Source organism: Pseudophryne corroboree, chromosome 3, assembly GCF_028390025.1.
Source record: "Pseudophryne corroboree isolate aPseCor3 chromosome 3, aPseCor3.hap2, whole genome shotgun sequence".
Taxonomy (NCBI): domain Eukaryota; kingdom Metazoa; phylum Chordata; class Amphibia; order Anura; family Myobatrachidae; genus Pseudophryne; species Pseudophryne corroboree.
Window position 1 is genome coordinate 705409870 of NC_086446.1, and position 23418 is coordinate 705433287.

Genomic DNA, 23418 nt, shown 5'->3' on the forward strand with positions numbered 1-23418 from the left:
ATACCCTTCATCTGACATGTATGATGATCCTCATAATGGTAAACAAACCACGATTCTAGAAAGGTCCAACATGGTAGATGAAACACAGACTGTGTATGAAAGACCCAAAATGGAAATACGCAGACTCATTGAAACGTGTTAGATGATGTTCTTAATATCACGTTGTTAATTGTTGCATTGAAGCGTACAGGGCTTATCTTTAAAGAAAAGAGGATGTGATGTTAGTGTATTAGAATGCTTAATGTTTGTAGACACTCCCTTACTAATCTGTGTAAGCCTGAATCTTCAGTGATGGTCCCTGGGACCAGGGGGATTCTGGGAAGTGGGTGGTCCAGTGTGCAGTGTGCCTGGAGTTGGTGAGGGAATAAACAGCACAGCAGTGAACTCACATGTCTCTGTGTCCTGATGACTGGATTTACAAACATATGAACAAAACAATGCGTCACTGTGAGTTGGGGTACGCTCCCTTGTGGTGCTATCGGTCATCAAGTTACATCTACCTGTTGTTTTAAATTGGTGGAAGCACAAATTGAACTCTCTTAAACAGTACTACACATTATTCCCTTCTTGTTGCATGTCTTCCCACATAAATTCATTGAGATTGGAGTACATCTATCTGATCAAGAACTTTGAGGAGACGTTGAATAAGAAGATTTCAAAGAAGAATATATAAGGAATGTACAGTATATTCTTACCAGTGACGTGCGGTGAGGTCAGAGGCTGGGGAGGCACAAATGGTGGAGGCTCTCAGAGCCAGGAGCCTGTTTCACCCCTACACAATTTGACTCTTATGTCCCTGCACTACATCCATGCAAACACAGGGAGAACATACATACAGTAATAGCCAGGCCACAGCCTTCACCCTAGTGTTGTGAGTAAACTGGTGCAGTGAGGTGCCCCCCATTGCCCCCTCACCTGCAGAAACACATCTGGCCTGGTGCAGCAGGTTACACAGAGCAATACAGTCATCAGTGATATAGTCAGCAGCATCTGGGGAGGGAGAGCACTTCCCACAGATACCACACACACACACTACAGATTACACACACACACACAGTCCTGTCCCCACACTCACTATAGATTACACACACACACACACACACACACACACACACACACACACATACACACACACACACACACACACACACACACACACACACACACACACACACACAGTCCTGTCCCCACACTCACTACAGATCACACACACACACACACACACACACACACACACACACACACACACACACACACACAGTCCTGTCCCCACACTCACTACAAATGTTACACACACTACAGATGACACACACACGGTCCAGGTCCTGGCAGCTACTCACCCCAGTCACTGTGCACGGATGGCTGCTGCTGGCACTGCGGGTCCCCATTTCCCTCCTCTCCTGCCACAATGCTCAGCTTCGGTGTCTGCCTTCCTTCACTTCCTGGATTGGTCACATGACCAATCTAAGATGTCCATCAGAGCTCACACACCACTGTGAGGCATGCTTCACATTTCTCTGTTCTATGAGGTCTGATTGGCTGCTGTGTAGCCTCGCCCATCTGTACAGGCAGTGTCCGACAGTGTGAGAGATGAGGCTGAGCTGCAGTTGCCTCATCTCTATCTCTCCCTGCAGTTCCAGGAGCTCTGCAACTCTGGTAAGTTTTATCTATAAAGATGATTGTATTGCTACAAAGAAGATGCTTATAAATTATAAATATCTTCTTTGTGTTATCCCAATCATTTTTATGGGTGTGGTATTGAAAGTCGACAGTAACTAGGTCGACAATGTCTAGGTCGACCACTATTGGTCGACAGTAACTAGGTCGACAGGGTGTCTAGGTCGACAGGGTCTTTAGGTCGACATGTTCTAGGTCGACAGGTCAAAAGGTCGACATGAGTTTTTAATGTTATTTTGGTGTCGTTTTCTTCGTAGAGTGACCGGGAACCCCAATTAGTGCACTGCGTCCCCTCGCATGGCTCGCTTCGCTCGCCATGCTTTGGGCATGGTGCCTTCGCTCCGCTGCCGCTTCGCTCGGCACAGATTACCGTTCCAATCGTAGTCCACGTGGATTGTTAAGTATGAAAAAGTTCAAAAAAAGATAAAAATTGTGAAAAATTCATGTCGACCTTTTGACCTAGAACATGTCGATCTAAAGACCCTGTCGACCTAGACACCCTGCCGACCTAGTTACTTTCGACCAATAGTGGTCGACCTAGACATTGTCGACCTAGTTACTGTCGACTTTCAGTCAGGATCCCCATTTTTATAGTGAGAACTGTGAGTATGAGAGGGAGCATGACATGTGAGGCACTGCCTCCCCTGACTGCACGTCCCTGATTCTTACCCTTCTGTTGAATTGTATTAATGTGGCGCTTATATAGGAATATATGTTCCCGACTTCCCTTTTTGAAACATTGTATGTGGTGTGGTGACACCTTTAGGGAATTTAACCAGTTAAAGCTGCCCCGCACACATTTCTGGTGCTCCATTAAGTATTTTTTCACATATATATATATATATATATACACTGCTCAAAAAAATAAAGGGAACACTAAAATAACACATCCTAGATCTGAATGAATGAAATATTCTTATTAAATACTTTGTTCTTTACATAGTTGAATGTGCTGACAACAAAATCACACAAAAATTATCAATGGAAATCAAATTTATTAACCCATGGAGGTCTGGATTTGGAGTCACACTCAAAATTAAAGTGGAAAAACACACTACAGGCTGATCCAACTTTGATGTAATGTCCCTAAAACAAGTCAAAATGAGGCTCAGTAGTGTGTGTGGCCTCCACATGCCTGTATGACCTCCCTACAACGCCTGGGCATGCTCCTGATGAGGTGGCGGATGGTCTCCTGAGGGATCTCCCAGACCTGGACTAAAGCATCCGCCAACTCCTGGACAGTCTGTGGTGCAACGTGGCGTTAGTGGATGGAGCGAGACATGATGTCCCAGATGTGCTCAATTGGATTCAGGTCTGGGGAACGGGCGGGCCAGTCCATAGCATCAATGCCTTTGTCTTGCAGGAACTGCTGACACACTCCAGCCACATGAGGTCTAGCATTGTCTTGCATTAGGAGGAACCCAGGGCTAACCGCACCAGCATATGGTCTCACAAGGGGGCTGTGGATCTCATCTCGGTACCTAATGGCAGTCAGGCTACCTCTGGCGAGCACATGGAGGGCTGTGCGGCCCCTCAAAGAAATGACACCCCACACCATTACTGACCCACTGCCAAACCGGTCATGCTGGAGGATGTTGCAGGCAGCAGATCGTTCTCCTTGGCGTCTCCAGACTCTGTCACGTCTGTCACATGTGCTCAGTGAGAACCTGCTTTCATCTGTGAAGAGCACAGGGCGCCAGTGGCGAATTTGCCAATCTTGGTGTTCTCTGGCAAATGCCAAACGTCCAGCACGGTGTTGGGCTGTAAGCACAACCCCCACCTGTGGACGTCGGGCCCTCATACCACCCTCATGGAGTCTGTTTCTGATCGTTTGAGTAGACACATGAACATTTGTGGCTTGCTGGAGGTCATTTTGCAGGGCTCTGGCAGTGCTCCTCCTGTTCCTCCTTGCACAAAGGCGGAGGTAGCGATCCTGCTGCTGGGTTGTTGCCCTCCTACGGCCTCCTCCACGTTTCCTGATGTACTGGCCTGTCTCCTGGTAGCGCCTCCATGCTCTGGACACTACGCTGACAGACACAGCAAACCTTCTTGCCACAGCTCACATTGATGTGCCATCCTGGATGAGCTGCACTACCTGAGCCACATATATATATATATATATATATATATATATAAATATATAAAATATTGTTTAAAGCAAGATTATATCTGGGTTTTAAAGTGGGACATGCCCTTATTATCTTTCATGTAACTAATAAATGAGGCTGAGTGCGGGCTAGCAATCATCCTGGCTTATTACCCCATTGGTAAAACAGACGTTTGCATCTATGAACAGAGTGTTGTATACGGTCTGAGACTAATTTGTTTAATTGTGTATGGATATATACATATACAGACGTGGATTTAGAGGATTTGTGGGAAGTGTCTCGAGGAGTTTCATTTGCTGCAATAAGCTTGCTATTCGTGTAGTTTTTTGCTTTTTCAAATAAGATCCAAGTTGGATAAGTTTGCCTCGGAGAACACACTTATGTGCCTCCCATAGTGTTGTTTGTAGCAATATAGGCCCTCATTCCGAGTTGATCGCTAGCTGCTATTGTTCGCTGCGTAGCGATCATTTAAAAAAAAGCGTAAACTGAGCATGCACATGTACCGCAATGCGCACGCGTGGCGTACGGGTACAAAGAGCATCGTGGTTTTGCACAGGCTCTAGCGACGCTTTCAGTCACACTGGCGGCCGCAAGGAGATTGACAGGAAGTGGGAGTTTCTGGGTGGCAACTGACCATTTTCTGGGAGTGTTTGGGAAAACGCAGGCGTGGCTGGGCATTTGCTGGGCAGGTATCTGACGTCATTACCGTGTCATTCCTCGCAGCAATCATTGCACAGAATAAGTAACTACAGGGCTGGTCTTGTTCTGCACAAAATGTGTTTGCAGCCGCTCAGCTGCGCAGGCGTACGCACTCTTCCAAAACGAAAATACACTCCACTGTGGGCAGCGACTGTGCATTTGCCTGGCTGCTAAAAACAGCTAACGAGCGATCAACTCGGAATGAGGGCCATAGTCAGCTAAAGCCTATCAAGCTCAGCCTTGCATTGTGCATCGTGCAATAGAGATTCATTGAGACGCCACAACCTTTATCCTAGGGAGTGATGTGGAACTGACATAGTGGGAAGGAATACACATCAGTGGCAGCAGACCAAAAAGCCAGGACTCTAATGGTGGATTTCTGGTCCAGGGAGGTACCTAAGAAAGTTTTCCTGCTAAGCTTGACTTGGTGTGCACTATACACCGCTGATTACGGTACGCTGCTAATGAATTGTGTCTATTTTAACTTTTGATTGACTTAAATGGTATTACACTATTATCCTCCTCTTGTCTCCCTATATATGTCTTATGGATTTGAGAAGACTAAAGGGGGGTACACACGGAGAGATCAAACCAATGGATGCATCCATGAGCAAGGGAAGGAGTCTATGACTGAGGAATAGATAATCCAAGCAAGAGTAAACCTGATGGGGATGGGAAAAGAATTAGTAATCCCCAGTGGGATGCAGGACCCTCAAGGTATCAGCCAGCTGGTGCCCATGAAAAACCTTTCGGACTAGACAATGTTTTTGCTTAAAAAAGTCTAGTAGGGGGTCAAGTGTCCAATCAAGATCGACACCTAGTACAATTATACCTTTCAAAAGAGGATTAATGTGTGGAAGATGAGATGTGAAAAAATGATGTTGTGCTTGATTGGGAGCGTATACTACAATAAAGGTGTAACTTGTTAGAAAAATCAAACAGTTTAACAATAGCAATCTCCCAGGCACCAGTCTATGTTGTGATACATCAGTAAGATGAAGGGCTAGATGCATCATCGCTTGGAGAGTGATAAAATGGAGAAAGAAAAAGGGCCAGCCAATCAGGGCCTAACTGCCACGTCACAGGCCGTGTTTGAAAAATGACAGTTAGGAGCTGATTGGCTGTCCATTTTATCACTTTCCAAGCGATGATGCATCTGGCCCATTGTCTTTTTGAGAACAAGATTGCTACACCCTTGGTCTTTCCCTCAGGGCTATTGCTAAAGTAAGCAGTTGGGAAGTAACGGTCAGTAAGAGAGGGGTCGCGAGCATTAAGTTTAATATGCATCTCTTGTATCAGAGAAATATCAATCTTATCTGCCCAGAGTGGTTTAAGTAATTTAGATTTTTTTCTGGGATGTGAAGGCTCTGAGCATTAATCAAGGATATATTTCTTGTTGCTAATGAGGTCATGGTAACAAAGTATAGGCTCTCTTTCGTCAGTTCCCAGAATGGTCAGAGGGGAGGAAAGAAAGAAAAAATGAGAAGGCTCAACAGAGAAGATAAAAATGGAGGAAAAACCAGTGAAAACAATTAAAAATCCACCGTGGAAGTACCGGTTAATTGAATAAACCAGAGTCCCAAGAAGTAGTACCATAGTGAGCGGGTAGGGGGGATAAGGGAATCAACATCAAAAGGCATAATAAATTAATTTTGTAACTATAAACATCTTATATATTAATGCAATAGGTAACACAACATGCTAAATGCACAATGTAGGTGGAGCCTACACACGGAGATGAGCAAACAAACATTGAAATGAGAAGCTTGAAAACAAGAAAGATCTCACCGCCAGTAGAGGCATCTAGAGTTTATCAATAATATTAAGCTCGATCAGCAAGAATGGTGCAGTCAAGTGTGACCTATATCAGAAACGTCTGGCACATCGAGGGACTACTTCTTGGAGCTTTGTACTTTCTGCCATGAGGTGTGATTCTTGATGCATTGGGGTAATTCGAAATGCGGTGTCATGCCTTCCCAGTCTGGTATTTCGATTTTTGGAAGACCCAAGGCAGAGCAGAACAAGGTGAGGTAAGGGTAATTATGCAGGGTATGTAGCTTCCCAGGTAGAGACAGAAAGTCACCAGACAAGCACAAAATGCGCTATAGATGACCTCGTCCATATTCAGACAAACAGGACAATAATGCTACCTACGTTAATAGGTAGGTTGTCAATAAAGTTCCACAGTATAGTACTACCAGCACTGTTGAGGGGAGGAGAGATTCAGAAGCTAGCAAGATGGCCATGTACAGATGGAGCCATCTTTATCTTATCCTTTAATAGTATTAACTGAGCCAGGGCAGTTGGACTTAATCTCCTACTGTAATGACTTAATCCCCTGATGTATTGTTCTCTCTGTATTGTATTGCAGCTGAGAACAATAGATGAAAGGCTTATGCTAATAAACCATGGTGTGCCTAGGCGCAGCAGAGAAGCCATGATGAGCGTGGCTCCATCTGTAAATGTAGACCCCACACGGTAGTCAGGGTGGGGAGGATGTTTCCCCTGTAGGTCCTCACTGACCTTCGGCATTGTGGAGTATACCTAAGGGGCATTGAGTACAGACCTACCAGTATCCAGGGCTTCACCATAGGCCCTCCGGGCTTAAGAGATGCAGGGGTTGGTGGGAGGAGGGAGCCGCAATATGACCGCCGCCGCTGGGCAGTCAGTTTGCCCCCGCCGCTACCATAAGGCCGCCGGGCCGTCACTGAAGGTCTGTGGGCGGCCAGCCGCACAGCAGCGGGAGATCAGGTCTTCCAGGCAGATAGAAGTTGCGTCTGCTGGGCAGAGGCACTCAGCGGACCTGATTCCGAGGCTCTGGTCGTCTGCGGGGGACACACAGGGCAATCCAGAACCCGACTCTGGAGGGTCGGGTAGGCCACAACCTGCGAGAGAGTTTGGCTCTACTGCTCTGTCCTGGCTGGTCCAAGGGGGGGCTTGGAAGGTGGCTGGAAGGTGCAGTGAGGTAAATGCAGCCCCAGGAGTGTGGTTTGAAGCTATTTTAGGCATGCTCAGAGAGCATATTACCTCCTCTCTCAGACGCCAGGCCACATCCCAAAATTTTCAGTACATCTTAATGAGGCCATGGGAAGGAAATTCAGGGCCAAAAATGTGAAGAATTCGAAGATCTTTCAACAACCTAAATCTCCACAAAGCTTCTGGTGCTGAATAGAGATGTGCACTTGAAATTTTTCGGGTTTTGTGTTTTGGTTTTGGGTTCGGTTCCACGGCCGTGTTTTGGGTTCGACCGCGTTTTGGCAAAACCTCACCGAATTTTTTTTGTCGGATTCGGGTGTGTTTTGGATTCGGGTGTTTTTTTCAAAAAACACTAAAAAAACAGCTTAAATCATAGAATTTGGGGGTCATTTTGATCCCAAAGTATTATTAACCTCAAAAACCATAATTTCCACTCATTTTCAGTCTATTCTGAATACCTCACACCTCACAATATTATTTTTAGTCCTAAAATTTGCACCGAGGTCGCTGGATGACTAAGCTAAGCGACCCTAGTGGCCGACACAAACACCTGGCCCATCTAGGAGTGGCACTGCAGTGTCACGCAGGATGGCCCTTCCAAAAAACACTCCCCAAACAGCACATGACGCAAAGAAAAAAAGAGGCGCAATGAGGTAGCTGTGTGAGTAAGATAAGCGACCCTAGTGGCCGACACAAACACCTGGCCCATCTAGGAGTGGCACTGCAGTGTCACGCAGGATGGCCCTTCCAAAAAACACTCCCCAAACAGCACATGACGCAAATAAAAATGAAAGAAAAAAGAGGTGCAAGATGGAATTGTCCTTGGGCCCTCCCACCCACCCTTATGTTGTATAAACAGGACATGCACACTTTAACCAACCCATCATTTCAGTGACAGGGTCTGCCACACGACTGTGACTGAAATGACGGGTTGGTTTGGACCCCCACGAAAAAGAAGCAATTAATCTCTCCTTGCACAAACTGGCTCTACAGAGGCAAGATGTCCACCTCATCATCATCCTCCGATATATCACCGTGTACATCCCCCTCCTCACAGATTATCAATTCGTCCCCACTGGAATCCACCATCTCAGCTCCCTGTGTACTTTGTGGAGGCAATTGCTGCTGGTCAATGTCTCCACGGAGGAATTGATTATAATTCATTTTGATGAACATCATCTTCTCCACATTTTCTGGAAGTAACCTCGTACGCCGATTGCTGACAAGGTGAGCGGCGGCACTAAACACTCTTTCGGAGTACACACTTGTGGGAGGGCAACTTAGGTAGAATAAAGCCAGTTTGTGCAAGGGCCTCCAAATTGCCTCTTTTTCCTGCCAGTATAAGTACGGACTGTCTGACGTGCCTACTTGGATGCGGTCACTCATATAATCCTCCACCATTCTTTCAATGGGGAGAGAATCATATGCAGTGACAGTAGACGACATGTCCGTAATCGTTGTCAGGTCCTTCAATCCGGACCAGATGTCAGCATCAGCAGTCGCTCCAGACTGCCCTGCATCACCGCCAGCGGGTGGGCTCGGAATTCTGAGCCTTTTCCTCGCACCCCCAGTTGCGGGAGAATGTGAAGGAGGAGATGTTGACAGGTCGCGTTCCGCTTGACTTGACAATTTTGTCACCAGCAGGTCTTTGAACCCCAGCAGACTTGTGTCTGCCGGAAAGAGAGATCCAAGGTAGGTTTTAAATCTAGGATCGAGCACGGTGACCAAAATGTAGTGCTCTGATTTCAACAGATTGACCACCTGTGAATCCTTGTTAAGCGAATTAAGGGCTCCATCCACAAGTCCCACATGCCTAGCGGAATCGCTCCCTTTTAGCTCGTCCTTCAATGCCTCCAGCTTCTTCTGCAAAAGCCTGATGAGGGGAATGACCTGACTCAGGCTGGCAGTGTCTGAACTGACTTCACGTGTGGCAAGTTCAAAAGGTTGCAGAACCTTGCACTACGTTGAAATCATTCTCCACTGCGCTTGAGACAGGTACATTCCACCTCCTATATCGTGCTCAATTGTATAGGCTTGAATGGCCTTTTGCTGCTCCTCCAACCTCTGAAGCATATATAGGGTTGAATTCCACCTCGTTACCACTTCTTGCTTCAGATGATGGCAGGGCAGGTTCAGGCGTTTTTGGTGGTGCTCCAGTCTTCTGTACGTGGTGCCTGTACGCCGAAAGTGGCCCGCAATTCTTCTGGCCACCGACAGCATCTCTTGCACGCCCCTGTCGTTTTTAAAAAAATTCTGCACCACCAAATTCAAGGTATGTGCAAAACATGGGACGTGCTGGAATTTGCCCATATTTAATGCACACACAATATTGCTGGCGTTGTCCGATGCCACAAATCCACAGGAGAGTCCAATTGGGGTAAGCCATTCCGCGATGATCTTCCTCAGTTGCCGTAAGAGGTTTTCAGCTGTGTGCGTATTCTGGAAACCGGTGATACAAAGCGTAGCCTGCCTAGGAAAGAGTTGGCGTTTGCGAGATGCTGCTACTGGTGCCGCCGCTGCTGTTCTTGCGGCGGGAGTCCATACATCTACCCAGTGGGCTGTCACAGTCATATAGTCCTGACCCTGCCCTGCTCCACTTGTCCACATGTCCGTGGTTAAGTGGACATTGGGTACAACTGCATTTTTTAGGACACTGGTGAGTCTTTTTCTGACGTCCGTGTACATTCTCGGTATCGCATGCCTAGAGAAGTGGAACCTAGATGATATTTGGTAACGGGGGCACACTACCTCAAGAAATTGTCTAGTTCCCTGTGAACTAACGGCGGATACCGGATGCATGTCTAACACCAACATAGTTGTCAAGGCCTCAGTTATCCGCTTTGCAACAGGATGACTGCTGTGATATTTCATCTTCCTCGCAAAGGACTGTTGGACAGTCAATTGCTTGGTGGAAGTAGTAAAAGTGGGCTTACGACTTCCCCTCTGGGATGACCATCGACTCCCAGCAGCAACAACAGCAGCGCCAGCAGCAGTAGGCGTTACACGCAAGGATGCATCGGAGGAATCCCAGGCAGGAGAGGACTCGTCAGAATTGCCAGTGACATGGCCTGCAGGACTATTGGCATTCCTGGGGAAGGAGGAAATTGACACTGAGGGAGTTGGTGGGGTGGTTTGCGTGAGCTTGGTTACAAGAGGAAGGGATTTACTGGTCAGTGGACTGCTTCCGCTGTCGCCCAAAGTTTTTGAACTTGTCACTGACTTATTATGAATGCGCTGCAGGTGACGTATAAGGGAGGATGTTCCGAGGTGGTTAACGTCCTTACCCCTACTTATTACAGCTTGACAAAGGCAACACATGGCTTGACAAATGTTGTCCGCATTTCTGTTGAAATACTTCCACACCGAAGAGCTGATTTTTTGGGTATTTTCACCAGGCATGTCAACGGCCCTATTCCTCCAACGGACAACAGGTGTCTCCCCGGGTGCCTGACTTAAACAAACCACCTCACCATCAGAATCCTCCTTGTCAATTTCATCCCTAGCGCCAGCAACACCCATATCCTCCTCATCCTGGTGTACTTCAACACTGACATCTTCAATCTGACTATCAGGAACTGGACTGCGGGTGCTCCTTCCAGCACTTGCAGGGGGCGTGCAAATGGTGGAAGGCGCATGCTCTTCACGTCCAGTGTTGGGAAGGTCAGGCATCGCAACCGACACAATTGGACTCTCCTTGTGGATTTGTGATTTCGAAGAACGCACAGTTCTTTGCGGTGCTTTTGCCAGCTTGAGTCTTTTCATTTTTCTAGCGAGAGGCTGAGTGCTTCCATCCTCATGTGAAGCTGAACCACTAGCCATGAACATAGGCCAGGGCCTCAGCCGTTCCTTGCCACTCCGTGTGGTAAATGGCATATTGGCAAGTTTACGCTTCTCCTCCGACAATTTTATTTTAGATTTTGGAGTCCTTTTTTTACTGATATTTGGTGTTTTGGATTTTACATGCTCTGTACTATGACATTGGGCATCGGCCTTGGCAGACGACGTTGCTGGCATTTCATCGTCTCGGCCATGACTAGTGGCAGCAGCTTCAGCACGAGGTGGAAGTGGATCTTGATCTTTCCCTAATTTTGGAACCTCAACATTTTTGTTCTCCATATTTTAATAGGCACAACTAAAAGGCACCTCAGGTAAACAATGGAGATGGATGGATACTAGTATACTTATGGATGGACCAGCGACTGCCGACACAGAGGTAGCTACAGCCGTGGACTACCGTACTGTGTCTGCTGCTAATATAGACTGGATGATAATGAGATGAAATTAATATATATATATATATAATATCACTAGTACTGCAGCCGGACAGGTATATATATTTATTATGTAATGACTGATGACGGACCTGCTGGACACTGTCAGCTCAGCAGCACCGCAGACTGCTACAGTAAGCTACTATAGTAGTATGTATCAAGAAGAAAGAAAAAAAAAAACCACAGGTAGGTGGTATACAATTATGGATGGACCAGCGACTGCCGACACAGAGGTAGCTACAGCCGTGGACTACCGTACTGTGTCTGCTGCTAATATAGACTGGATGATAATGAGATGAAATTAATATATATATATATATATAATATCACTAGTACTGCAGCCGGACAGGTATATATATTTATTATGTAATGACTGATGACGGACCTGCTGGACACTGTCAGCTCAGCAGCGCCGCAGACTGCTACAGTAAGCTACTATAGTAGTATGTATCAAGAAGAAAGAAAAAAAAAAACACGGGTAGGTGGTATACAATTATGGATGGACCAGCGACTGCCGACACAGAGGTAGCTACAGCCGTGGACTACCGTACTGTGACTGCTGCTAATATAGACTGGATGATAATGAGATGAAATTAATATATATATATATATAATATCACTAGTACTGCAGCCGGACAGGTATATATATTTATTATGTAATGACTGATGACGGACCTGCTGGACACTGTCAGCTCAGCAGCACCGCAGACTGCTACAGTAAGCTACTATAGTAGTATGTATCAAGAAGAAAGAAAAAAAAAAACCACGGGTAGGTGGTATACAATTATGGATGGACCAGCGACTGCCGACACAGAGGTAGCTACAGCCGTGGACTACCGTACTGTGTCTGCTGCTAATATAGACTGGATGATAATGAGATGAAATTAATATATATATGTATAATATCACTAGTACTGCAGCCGGACAGGTATATATATTTATTATGTAATGACTGATGACGGACCTGCTGGACACTGTCAGCTCAGCAGCACCGCAGACTGCTACAGTAAGCTACTATAGTAGTATGTATCAAGAAGAAAGAAAAAAAAAACACGGGTAGGTGGTATACAATTATATATATATTATATACAATTATATATATATATATATATATATATATATTAAACTGGTGGTGATTAATTAAACTGGTGGTCAGGTCACTGGTCACACTATCAGCAACTTGCAAGTAGTACTCCTAAGCAGACAATCACAATATATACTGGTGGTCAGTGTGGTCACAATGGCAGTGTGGCACTCTGGCAGCAAAAGTGTGCACTGTACGTTAAAATATTTACTCCTGCTCTCAGACTCTAACTGCTCCCCACTGTCTCCCCCACAAGTCAGATATACAGTCACACTATCACTTCAGCAAGTAGTAGTACTCCTCCTAATGCTCCCCAAAATTACTAAAGTAAATACTATGTCTCTCTCTACTCTAGTCTCACTCTCTTCTCTATAAACGGAGAGGACGCCAGCCACGTCCTCTCCCTATCAATCTCAATGCACGTGTGAAAATGGCGGCGACGCGCGGCTCCTTATATAGAATCCGAGTCTCGCGATAGAATCCGAGCCTCGCGAGAATCCGACAGCGGGATGATGACGTTCGGGCGCGCTCGGGTTAACCGAGCAAGGCGGGAAGATCCGAGTCGCTCGGACCCGTGTAAAAAAACCTGAATTTCGGGCGGGTTCGGATTCCGAGGAACCGAACCCGCTCATCTCTAGTGCTGAATTCGCTTTTTCATAGAACAACGTCACCAGTAATGCACGTTCTTGTACATTTTTTGTCATTTTGAATTTCCATAAGAGAATGAAAAATATTGTAAGTACAGTATGTTGTTTATTGTAAATAGTGATAAAAGGATGATATGCTAAAGAAATATTGCATATCTGATTCCTTACAAGTGGAAAAACGCCCCCTGGTGATGATTTTTTTAATTATTGTTTATTGCCCTGAATTTCTTCTCCATGGCATCATTAAGACATATTGAAATTTAGTGACATTCTGATAAGTATATTTTGCTGTAGACTGCTTGTAATATGTGAACTTTAATCATCGACACCCTCTATAATGAATTATACAATACATGTCCTCTGTGCTCTCTATCTCGTAGCAGTGTCCATGTTAGCATAAATGGGGATCAGTATGAATCTAAAAACCAAAGCCGGGAACCTGCTGATGAGAAGACTGACAGGCATGAGTAAGGGGTGTTTTCCCCTCTCCCAACCCCCCTAACCCTATCCTCCCCCTTTAGTGCCTAACCCCCCCCCACCGCGGAGGTGCCTAATCCCAACTCCCGTCTTCGCTTCCTTAACCTAACCCTAACCTCCCCTGGGGGTGCCTAACCCACCCTCCCCGCAGCCTAACCCTACCCCCCCCCCCCACGCAGCCTAACCGTTACCCCCTGGCTGACACCTAAACCTAACCCCCCTCCCCGGCCCTAAACCTAAAAACACAGGGATGCTTCCGGTCGGGATGGCAGCTGTCGAGATTAAGGCGTCGGGATGCTGATCTATTCGGAGTTCCGATGTTGGGATTCTGAAGAATGTTGGGATCCCGGGGCTGGTATTTAGACTGCGGGGATCTTGACAGCCGGCATCCTGACCGCATCCCCATAAATGTTTTTTTCTTACTAAACAGGCAAAGAGAGATAGATACACACACACACACACACACACACACACTCTGACACAGACACACACGAGTACACCAAGACACCCATGTACAGTCCCCAATTTCATACGAGTTATTTTTTGAGGGGAGATTTATCTCTGTGGAAAGCGATGGAATAATTATTAAGAAATACAGTATTTATGCACTTTTGAATGACTACATGATTGTAACTGAGATCTCATGTTGCAAAAAGCTATTCTAGACTCATTCCCTTACCTTGACAGTAAAAGGGATTCCTTTCTGGTAATACTGTGCAATGTCCTCAAAATCCATTTTGTCGGAAACATGAATGAGGAAACCCTCTGATGCCTTCTCCATGTAACCTGTGAAAAAACAACACCTAGAATGTAAGAAGATACTGAGGGATAAACAAGAGTTCCACGCCTGTTCAACGGCAATAGATTCTGCTGTAGCCAAAGGTAGTAGGATGATTGGGTATTGTACACTGAGACATCCTCACTTAGCCAGCATGTCTGCTTGCTAAACATTGTGCCAGAGTCCATTATGTATGCACAAATCTGTGGGAAAATAATGATGGTACCATTGGTGGTTTTTATCTGCTCGGCCGGAGGGTCTGCAGCCCTCTTTTCCCTGCTCTCCCGGTGATTCATGGCAGACATCACTGGGAGGTGGGACTTAGGGGCGGGTCTTAACTCTGGCACTGCTTAACAGGTTGGCTTCTAGGGACTGCATCAGCTGCAGCCCATAGAAGCCAGATAGAGCTGACATTATACCAGGGGAGTGGCTTCCTATGGGAAGTATTCTCTCTGCTATTACAGATGGATTGGCAGTCCCAGGGTAAGAAACACATCCCCCAGTTCTGCCTATCTGGCTGTGATTTGCAGGGAGCGCTTCATATGGTAAGTCACTGCAACTACTAAGCAGTTCTTGGGATTGGCATATTTTACTGGGCCAATTGGCTTGATAAAAGCGCAAGGAAGCGCTGAAACGTTGCCTAACAAGCTGCTGTATGAGTCTTTTTTCCTTTCCTGAGTGCCGCCATTGGAGGATGTATTACACATAGCTCACGGCTTTTTGTGAGGAGGGCACCAGGTACAGTTTCCTGTGGTTTTCAGTGAGTGCTGGAGTTTGGAGATTGTATATATTGTGGCAGAGACAGCAGTTTTCCATGTAAAAGTAATGTGGAGGATCCAGAACAGGTTTTAGAAGCAGTAGCAGACTCCCAGGTGTGTGATCAGCAGCACCTGGGATTTCCTGATATAAGGCTTTCCAAGACAGGGTCACCTTGCTCTCAATGGTGGAATAGCTACCCGAGTGATAGGCCAGGTTGTGTGGGTTAGACTAGGGACCACTGGAGCCTATCAAGAGTCTGCTATGCTGTGAGTACCTGTATGTTACTGCCTGTAATACCGATTATATGGAATCAACTTGCTATGTGGTAACCTGCTGTGCAAAATAAAAACTGAAAGTGTTCATCTAAGTCCCCGTGTGTGTGATCCTTGTCACAAGTGGTGGAGAATGCGAGCAAGGCCACAGTGTACAGTAGAAACTGTCGGTAAGTATACCAGTGTTTAAACTGCAAGTTTTTCCTTTTTCTTTTCTTCCCTCTGGTTATACAGTGCAAGTAGCAGCCTTAAAGGGCCATAGCATTATACACAGACTGTTTGCTGTTATGTGTTAAATAAGCCAGCAAAGCAGGCGGGTGTTGGCTTGGCCTGTTTTGATAAGCCTGGCACATTATATTAAACCTCCTAGATTTGTCCTTAAAAGGGCCACGCAGGACAATATGGAGGAGTTACTTAAACAATTTGCTGAACTTGCAGCTGGGCAACAAACCCAGATTCAAATGTTATATGAGGGGCAACGAACACAGGCTGAAAGACAGCAAACTCAAGTTCAAATGTTACGCCTAGGGGTTATCAAGGAATCCACCAGTGAGTGGAATAATCTAATCGTCCTAGTACCAAAGCCTTCAGGTGACTTACGGTTCTGCAATGACTTCCATAAATTAAATCAAGTGTCCCGGTTTGATTCCTACCCTATGCCTCGGGTGGATGAGTTAGTAGAAAATTTAGCCAATAGTCAATAACTCACTACACTTGATTTGACAAAAGGTTATTGGCAGATTCCGCTAACAGAAGCTGCTAAGGCAAAAACAGCCTTCTCTACCCCAGAAGGCTTATTCCAATATAAAATGCTCCCATTTGGTTTCCATGGTGCCCCAGCAACCTTCCAGAGAGCTATGAATAAGTTGCTACAGCCCCACAGGGAATATGTGGCTGCATATTTAGTTGACATCGTTATTTTCAGCTCTGATTGGGAGTAACACCTTCCAAAGGTAGAAGCTGTTTTACAGTCTCTACGGGCACACGTGTTTACCACCAACCCCCGAGTAATGTGCCATTGGTATGATTGAGGCCAAGTATTTGGGGTACATTGTGGGCAGAGGACAGGTTAAACCTCAGCCTAGTAAGGTAGAAGCAGTCCTCACCTGGTCCAGACCTAAATGTAAATCACAACTTAGAACATTTCTCGGTTTGGTCGGATATTATCGCAGGTTCATTCGAGATTTCGACGCTAGAGCGGCTCCACTAACCGAATGTCTTAAAAAACAATGCCCAGCCAAGATAACGTGGTCTGGACCAATGGAAACTGCTTGGCAAGATTTAAGACGAGCTTTGTGTACTGAGCCTGTTTTACAAGCTCCTGACTTTAAAAAGCAATTTGTGTTACAAACGGATGCCTCTGGTACAGGATTAGGAGCAGTCCTATCCCAAGAGGTAGATGGAGAGGAGAAGCCCATCCTCTATCTTAGCCATAAATTATTGCCCAGGGAGCGCAGGTACTCAATTGTGGAGCAGGAGTGCTTGGCCATTAAATGGGCAGTTGAGTCATTAAGATATTATTTATTGGTACAAGAGTTTTTGTTGGTCACAGACCATGCACCCTTACAGTGGATGCATACAAATAAAGAGGTGAATGCTCGTGTGGCCAGTTGGTTTTTAGCTTTGCAGGCATTTAAGTTTGAGGTGAGGCATCGTCCGGGGAAACAGCACCTCAATGCCGATGCCCTTTCCAGGAGGTTTGTAGGTCCTGTTCCTCCAAGCAACCCTATGGTGAAGCTAGGGGAGGGGGAAGAAGCTAAGGGGGGAGGAGTGTGGCAGAGATAGCAGTTTTCCATGTAAAAGTAATGTGGAGGATCCAGACCAGGTGTTAGAAGCAGTAGCAGACTTGCAGGTGTGTGATCAGCAGCACCTGGGATTTCCTGATATAAGGCTTTCCAAGACAGGGTCACCTTGCTCTCGACGGTGGAATAGCTACCCGAGTGATAGGCCGGGTTGTATGGGTTAGACTAGGGACCACTGGAGCCTATCAAAGAGTCTGCTATGCTGTGAGTACCTGTATGCTACTGCCTGTAATACCGATTATATGGAATCAACTTGCTATGTGGTAACCTGCTGTGCAAAATAAACACTGAAAGTGTTCATCTAAGTCCCCATGTGTGTGATCCTTGTCACAATATATATATATATATATATATATATATATATACTTCACCACAAGAAACGGCACCCAGATCATAATTTGAATAGAACAAATACCGCCTGTATTCAGATCAACAGTCAATGGTTTTGGAGCATCAGCAACTTCATCAGGATTTTACGAGCAGATCACAAATATAACACATACTTTATGTTGGTGTTATTCAAGGGGTATATAGGGGGTAGGTATGTGTTATATTTGTGATCTGTTTGTAAAATCCTGATGAAGGAGCTGATGCTCCAAAACCGTTGACTGTTGAATTGAATGCAGGTGGTATTCGTTCTATTCAAATTATGTTCTGAGTGCCGTTTCTTGTGGTGAAGCTTATGCATGTGTGGACGGGCAACGGGGCTGGATGAATTCAATGTTCTTGAGTGCCTGCTGACGTAGGAGAATATATATATATATGTATATATATATATAAATTGCAAAAAAGGAGATTGACTCATCACGAAATCTCTTAAACCACAAGGCCTACAATTTTGAAACTTGGCAGGTAGCTTCTCCTTAGGTCCCAGGTGCTTGCTAAGAACTGGTTTTACAAATGTTACTGACCATTCACGGTAATTGCCAAAAATGGATGTGTGTATGGATGTATGTATGTATTTATGTATGTGTATATGTATTTTCCAGCATAACTCCGGAATGCCTGCAGCAATTTACACCAAACTTGGTACACATATGACTTACAATCTGGGAACAAAGACTGGGGAGGTAACACACCCCTAGCACCCCTGGGGGGACGGCAGCACAGAGTAAATCAGGAGACACTAACTCCGGGATGGCTGGAGCAATTTACACAAAAATTGGTACACATATGACTTACAATATGGGAAAAAACACTGTGGGGGTAAGACACTCCTAGCACCCCTAGGGGTGAGGCAGCAGCACAGAGTATATCAGGAGACAACATAACTCTGGAATGTCTGTACCAATTTACACAAAATTTGGTACACATTTGAGTTACAATCTGGGTCCAAACACTGTGTGGGTAAGACACCCCTAGCACCCCTATAGTTGTGGCAGCAGCACAGAGTATTTCAGCAGACAGCATCACTCTGGAATGCCTGGAGCAATTTACACCAAACTCATATGATTTACAATCTGGGAACAAACACGGGGGGGGGGGGGGGGGGGTTTAACACACCCCTAGCACCCCTAGGGGTAGCCCCCAGCAGCACAGACTATATCAGGACATGCATGATATATCAGTGATGACAGGGCTGCATGTGACAGTGGTAGTGACATGATGTATGGAGGGGAATGGAAGCAGCATGAACCCACACACTGAAAGTTATATAGTGGAAGTAGCACGGTCCCCCAGCAGCACAGAGTATATCAGGAGATACATAATGTGCTGCACTATATAAGAAAATGTAAATAAATTGATAATTTCACAGGGACACTGACATGATGTGAGGAGGGGAATGGAGGCAGCAGGAAGCCACAGAATGAGAGTTGTATAGTGGGAACAGCAGGGTCCCTTGTGGGACCAAAAAGGGATCCGGCCACTGCACAAAGTGGGTCAGGGAAGCAAGATATACCTATATACTAGATCTCCAGCCAACATAAATGAACGAACAACTATAATTCTAATTTACCATCCTCCTGTAGCGAAGCACGGTATTCAACTAGTGTATATTCATATATATATATATAATATATATATAAGTGTAGCTAAATAATATCTGACTCTCACCTGTATTCTCCTCTGTCAGCGAAGCTCTGATTTCTACATATTGTTTTTTGTCTGTTTTGGAGACATTGAAATATTCAAGGTCAATATCCCTGGATAGGCAACCTCGGTCATCAGTCTGGAAGGGGAGAGTAATTAAAGTGTGAAAATGTATGTGAGTTCAGAATAAGTTGTGAAGCAAGGAAATTGTAAATCCAATGCTAAAATCATTTGCAATAGACTAATATAGTGTAAGTATCCTCTGCAAATGTAGTACTATAGTAGTATCTTCAGATGTAGCCGCACTCAGTTTTACCGCTGTGCGTCCTAGTCACAGCAAAGCTGTCACGGCTAGTGCACCCGCAACTATGATGCTCAGGTCCATAGGAATGCATGGGGGCTGTGAATAGTCACAACCCAGCATAGAAAGTCAAACCCATGGCACAGCACATGTGCCCGTACGGCCGTGCCGTTGGTTAGATGGCGGCTACTACATCTGTAAATAGGATCACCCATGGCTATACTAATACCATAGCATAAGCTCTTATGACTATTATTATTAATGTCCTTAATTTTTATGGAACCATAAAACCATAAGCAGCGCCTTACAAGAACATAAAAACAATGTAAACATAGCAAGAAAAAAGTGACTTACAGTACAAAACACTTCAGGACATGGACTTATGGAGGTATCCAACTGGGTGTGAAAAACTGACGGTGTTCGCACTTTTCCCCGATGTTTCACCAATATTTCTTTACAGGCTATCCAGTTAGAATGTCTGTAAAAAAATAAATGTTGCCACAAAAACACACAAGTTCAGTGAAACCTGGATGTTTTCAGTAGAAACAGTCCCGTTTTTTCGGATGAAAACTGGGCTGCTTCTGGAGATTTGGTTTCGCCTGTCTGTGGCAGGTCAGACAAAATCCCTGATAAGTCACGTCTCACGCCGGCTTATTGGTACTAACTAGATGGCCCCCAGCAGGACAGTTAGTGCGGCTGATTGGATTCCCACCTTACTTTTTAAACAAAACTGAATAACCCCTTGCGCTAATTAATTGAAGGCAACATGACATGAAAACACACAAGTTAATTAATTAAGATAATTTTAATGTCTATAAAATCAATCATATATGAGTTAACTAGACACAATCATAAAAAAGTTGAATTAATTAGTATGCGCATACAAATAAAAAAGCTAAATGCTAGAACTACTATTTGAGCATAAGAGGTGGATCATATAGCTACTTGTGACCACAAAGGACTGATTCAATAATCATAGGTTGACAATGTCCTAAAATTTTTCTTCTCAAAATAGGACAGTCCCATTAGATGTGCTCATATAAATTTGTTTAGGTAAATACCAAATGTTAGGTTGAAGCAAATGATCAAATGTGGATGGTTCTTTTACATGTGATAAAGCTATCCAGACAACATGGAGGAAATTTGTATATCACCCGGGGCTTGGTGCACAGCAAGCACCTGTAGAAGAAAGCTCCCGTCTGCCACAGTCCGTGAGTGGCGTGCTCCGTCTCCCACTGTGTCAGGTTCTCATGCACACACCTTATATCGCTCTGAGAGAAATAGAGGTTGGTCCGGCTCCCGGAGCTCTGCGCACTGCAGGCGCTGATCAGATGGTTTTGCTCCCGTCTTTAAGCCGCCGCATATAGCGTCCTCCCGTCTCCCGTTTAACAGTCTCGAGCAGCGTTGCACATCAATAAGGACCTAGATGCAATGTCCACTGGGTCACAAAAGGGCACCTTCTCTGACGCGTTTCGCTTCTAATTGAAGCTTCCTCATAGAGTAAAAACTTTATGACAATAAAGCCCTTTTTAAATGACAGCCTCATACTCGATTGGTGCAATCATCCACCTAAAAAAGTAACACCTGTCTAAGATCCACCTCCTGATCCACCTCCTTGCTCACCTATTCCTTAATTAGAAAATACACATTAACCTTTCATATGCCCGTCTGTCTATATACACACATCTTACAGAGATAAAAAATGATGGTAATATGTACAAATACATGAATAAGTATAATATATTATATATAAGAATGATGGAGCATCCTATTTTTGTCCAATAATTCATCATAAACCATAATAATGGTAATTACAAAATATATTTAAAAATATGGTGTAATCCTTTCACATCATATTAGGTCATAGACCATCCGGGAATCGAACTAGTTACTCTAGATGTGGTAAACTAATACTCTACCTTGAAGCTATTTGACTATTTGATATATCTCAGCGTTTTTAATAGAGATGATAATAAAATGGTAAGTATGATAAACAAATGAGGAAACTCATGTATTTGGTTTGTTCAAAAAACAATTCATTATATACTCAAGGGCAATCTATACGGCATATACTCTCAAAGTGCACATATATATACATGCATACGCACCAATTCAATCCACATATAAATACATACACGCGCACAGTAAAGATAGGCCCATCTACATAATTTCTCTATTCCTTAGATGCCATTAGCTATCAGCAGTACACGATCCTGTGACCTCAAATCTATGAGAGCATTCCTATACCTCTACTCTATACATTCGTGCCTAGATAACGAACCCAAGATGTATTTTAATTTATTAAAGGTTAACCACTCTAATTTGTGCAGTTTTTTGAAAAATAACTCCCAATAAAAATATCTTTCAACCGGTATATATTAGAGATGAGCGGGTTCGGTTTCTCTGAATCCGAACCCGCCCGAACTTCATGGTTTTTTTCACGGGTCCGAGCGACTCGGATCTTCCCGCCTTGCTCGGTTAACCCGAGCGCGCCCGAACGTCATCATGACGCTGTCGGATTCTCGCGAGGCTCGGATTCTATCGCGAGACTCGGATTCTATATAAGGAGCCGCGCGTCGCCGCCATTTTCACACGTGCATTGAGATTGATAGGGAGAGGACGTGGCTGGCGTCCTCTCCATTTAGATTAGGGTTGAGAGAGAGAGAGAGAGATTGACCTGAGGCTGTGATACTGTAGAAGAGAGTGCAGAGTTTAGTGACTGACGACCACAGTGACCACCAGACAGTGCAGTTGTTTGTTTTATTTAATATATCCGTTCTCTGCCTGAAAAAAACGATACACACAGTGACTCAGTCACATACCATATCTGTGTGCACTGCTCAGCCCAGTGTGCTGCATCAATGTATATATATATCTGACTGTGCTCAGCTCACACAGCTTATAATTGTGGGGGAGACTGGGGAGCACTGCAGTGCCAGTTATAGGTTATAGCAGGAGCCAGGAGTACATAATATTATATTAAAATTAAACAGTGCACACTTTTGCTGCAGGAGTGCCACTGCCAGTGTGACTAGTGACCAGTGACCTGACCACCAGTATATATAATATTAGTAGTATACTATCTCTTTATCAACCAGTCTATATTAGCAGCAGACACAGTACAGTGCGGTAGTTCACGGCTGTGGCTACCTCTGTGTCGGCACTCGGCAGCCCGTCCATAATTGTATATACCACCTAACCGTGGTTTTTTTTTCTTTCTTTATAGTCATACTAGTTACGAGTATACTATCTCTTTATCAACCAGTCTATATTAGCAGCAGACACAGTACAGTGCGGTAGTTCACGGCTGTGGCTACCTCTGTGTCGGCACTCGGCAGCCCGTCCATAATTGTATATACCACCTAACCGTGGTTTTTTTTTCTTTCTTTATACATACATACTAGTTACGAGTATACTATCTCTTTATCAACCAGTCTATATTAGCAGCAGACACAGTACAGTGCGGTAGTTCACGGCTGTGGCTACCTCTGTGTCGGCACTCGGCAGCCCGTCCATAATTGTATATACCACCTAAC

At 44.9% G+C, this 23418-nt stretch overlaps 1 protein-coding gene across 3 annotated transcripts in view; it reads right to left on the reverse strand.

Moving 5' to 3' along the window:
- LOC135056653 (alpha-2-macroglobulin-like protein 1) overlaps nt 1-23418 on the reverse strand; it is a 342531-nt gene that overhangs the window by 223514 nt on the left and 95599 nt on the right. For 2 of the 3 annotated variants that reach the window (XM_063962096.1, XM_063962098.1), the window contains 2 exons: nt 19606-19720; nt 14619-14725 (listed from right to left, as the gene is read on the reverse strand). The exons of the other annotated variant lie outside the window; for it this stretch is intronic. In XM_063962096.1, coding sequence (XP_063818166.1) covers nt 14619-14725; nt 19606-19720 — 222 coding nt within the window. The remainder of the gene's footprint in view (nt 1-14618; nt 14726-19605; nt 19721-23418) is intronic. 3 annotated transcript variants of the gene reach the window in all.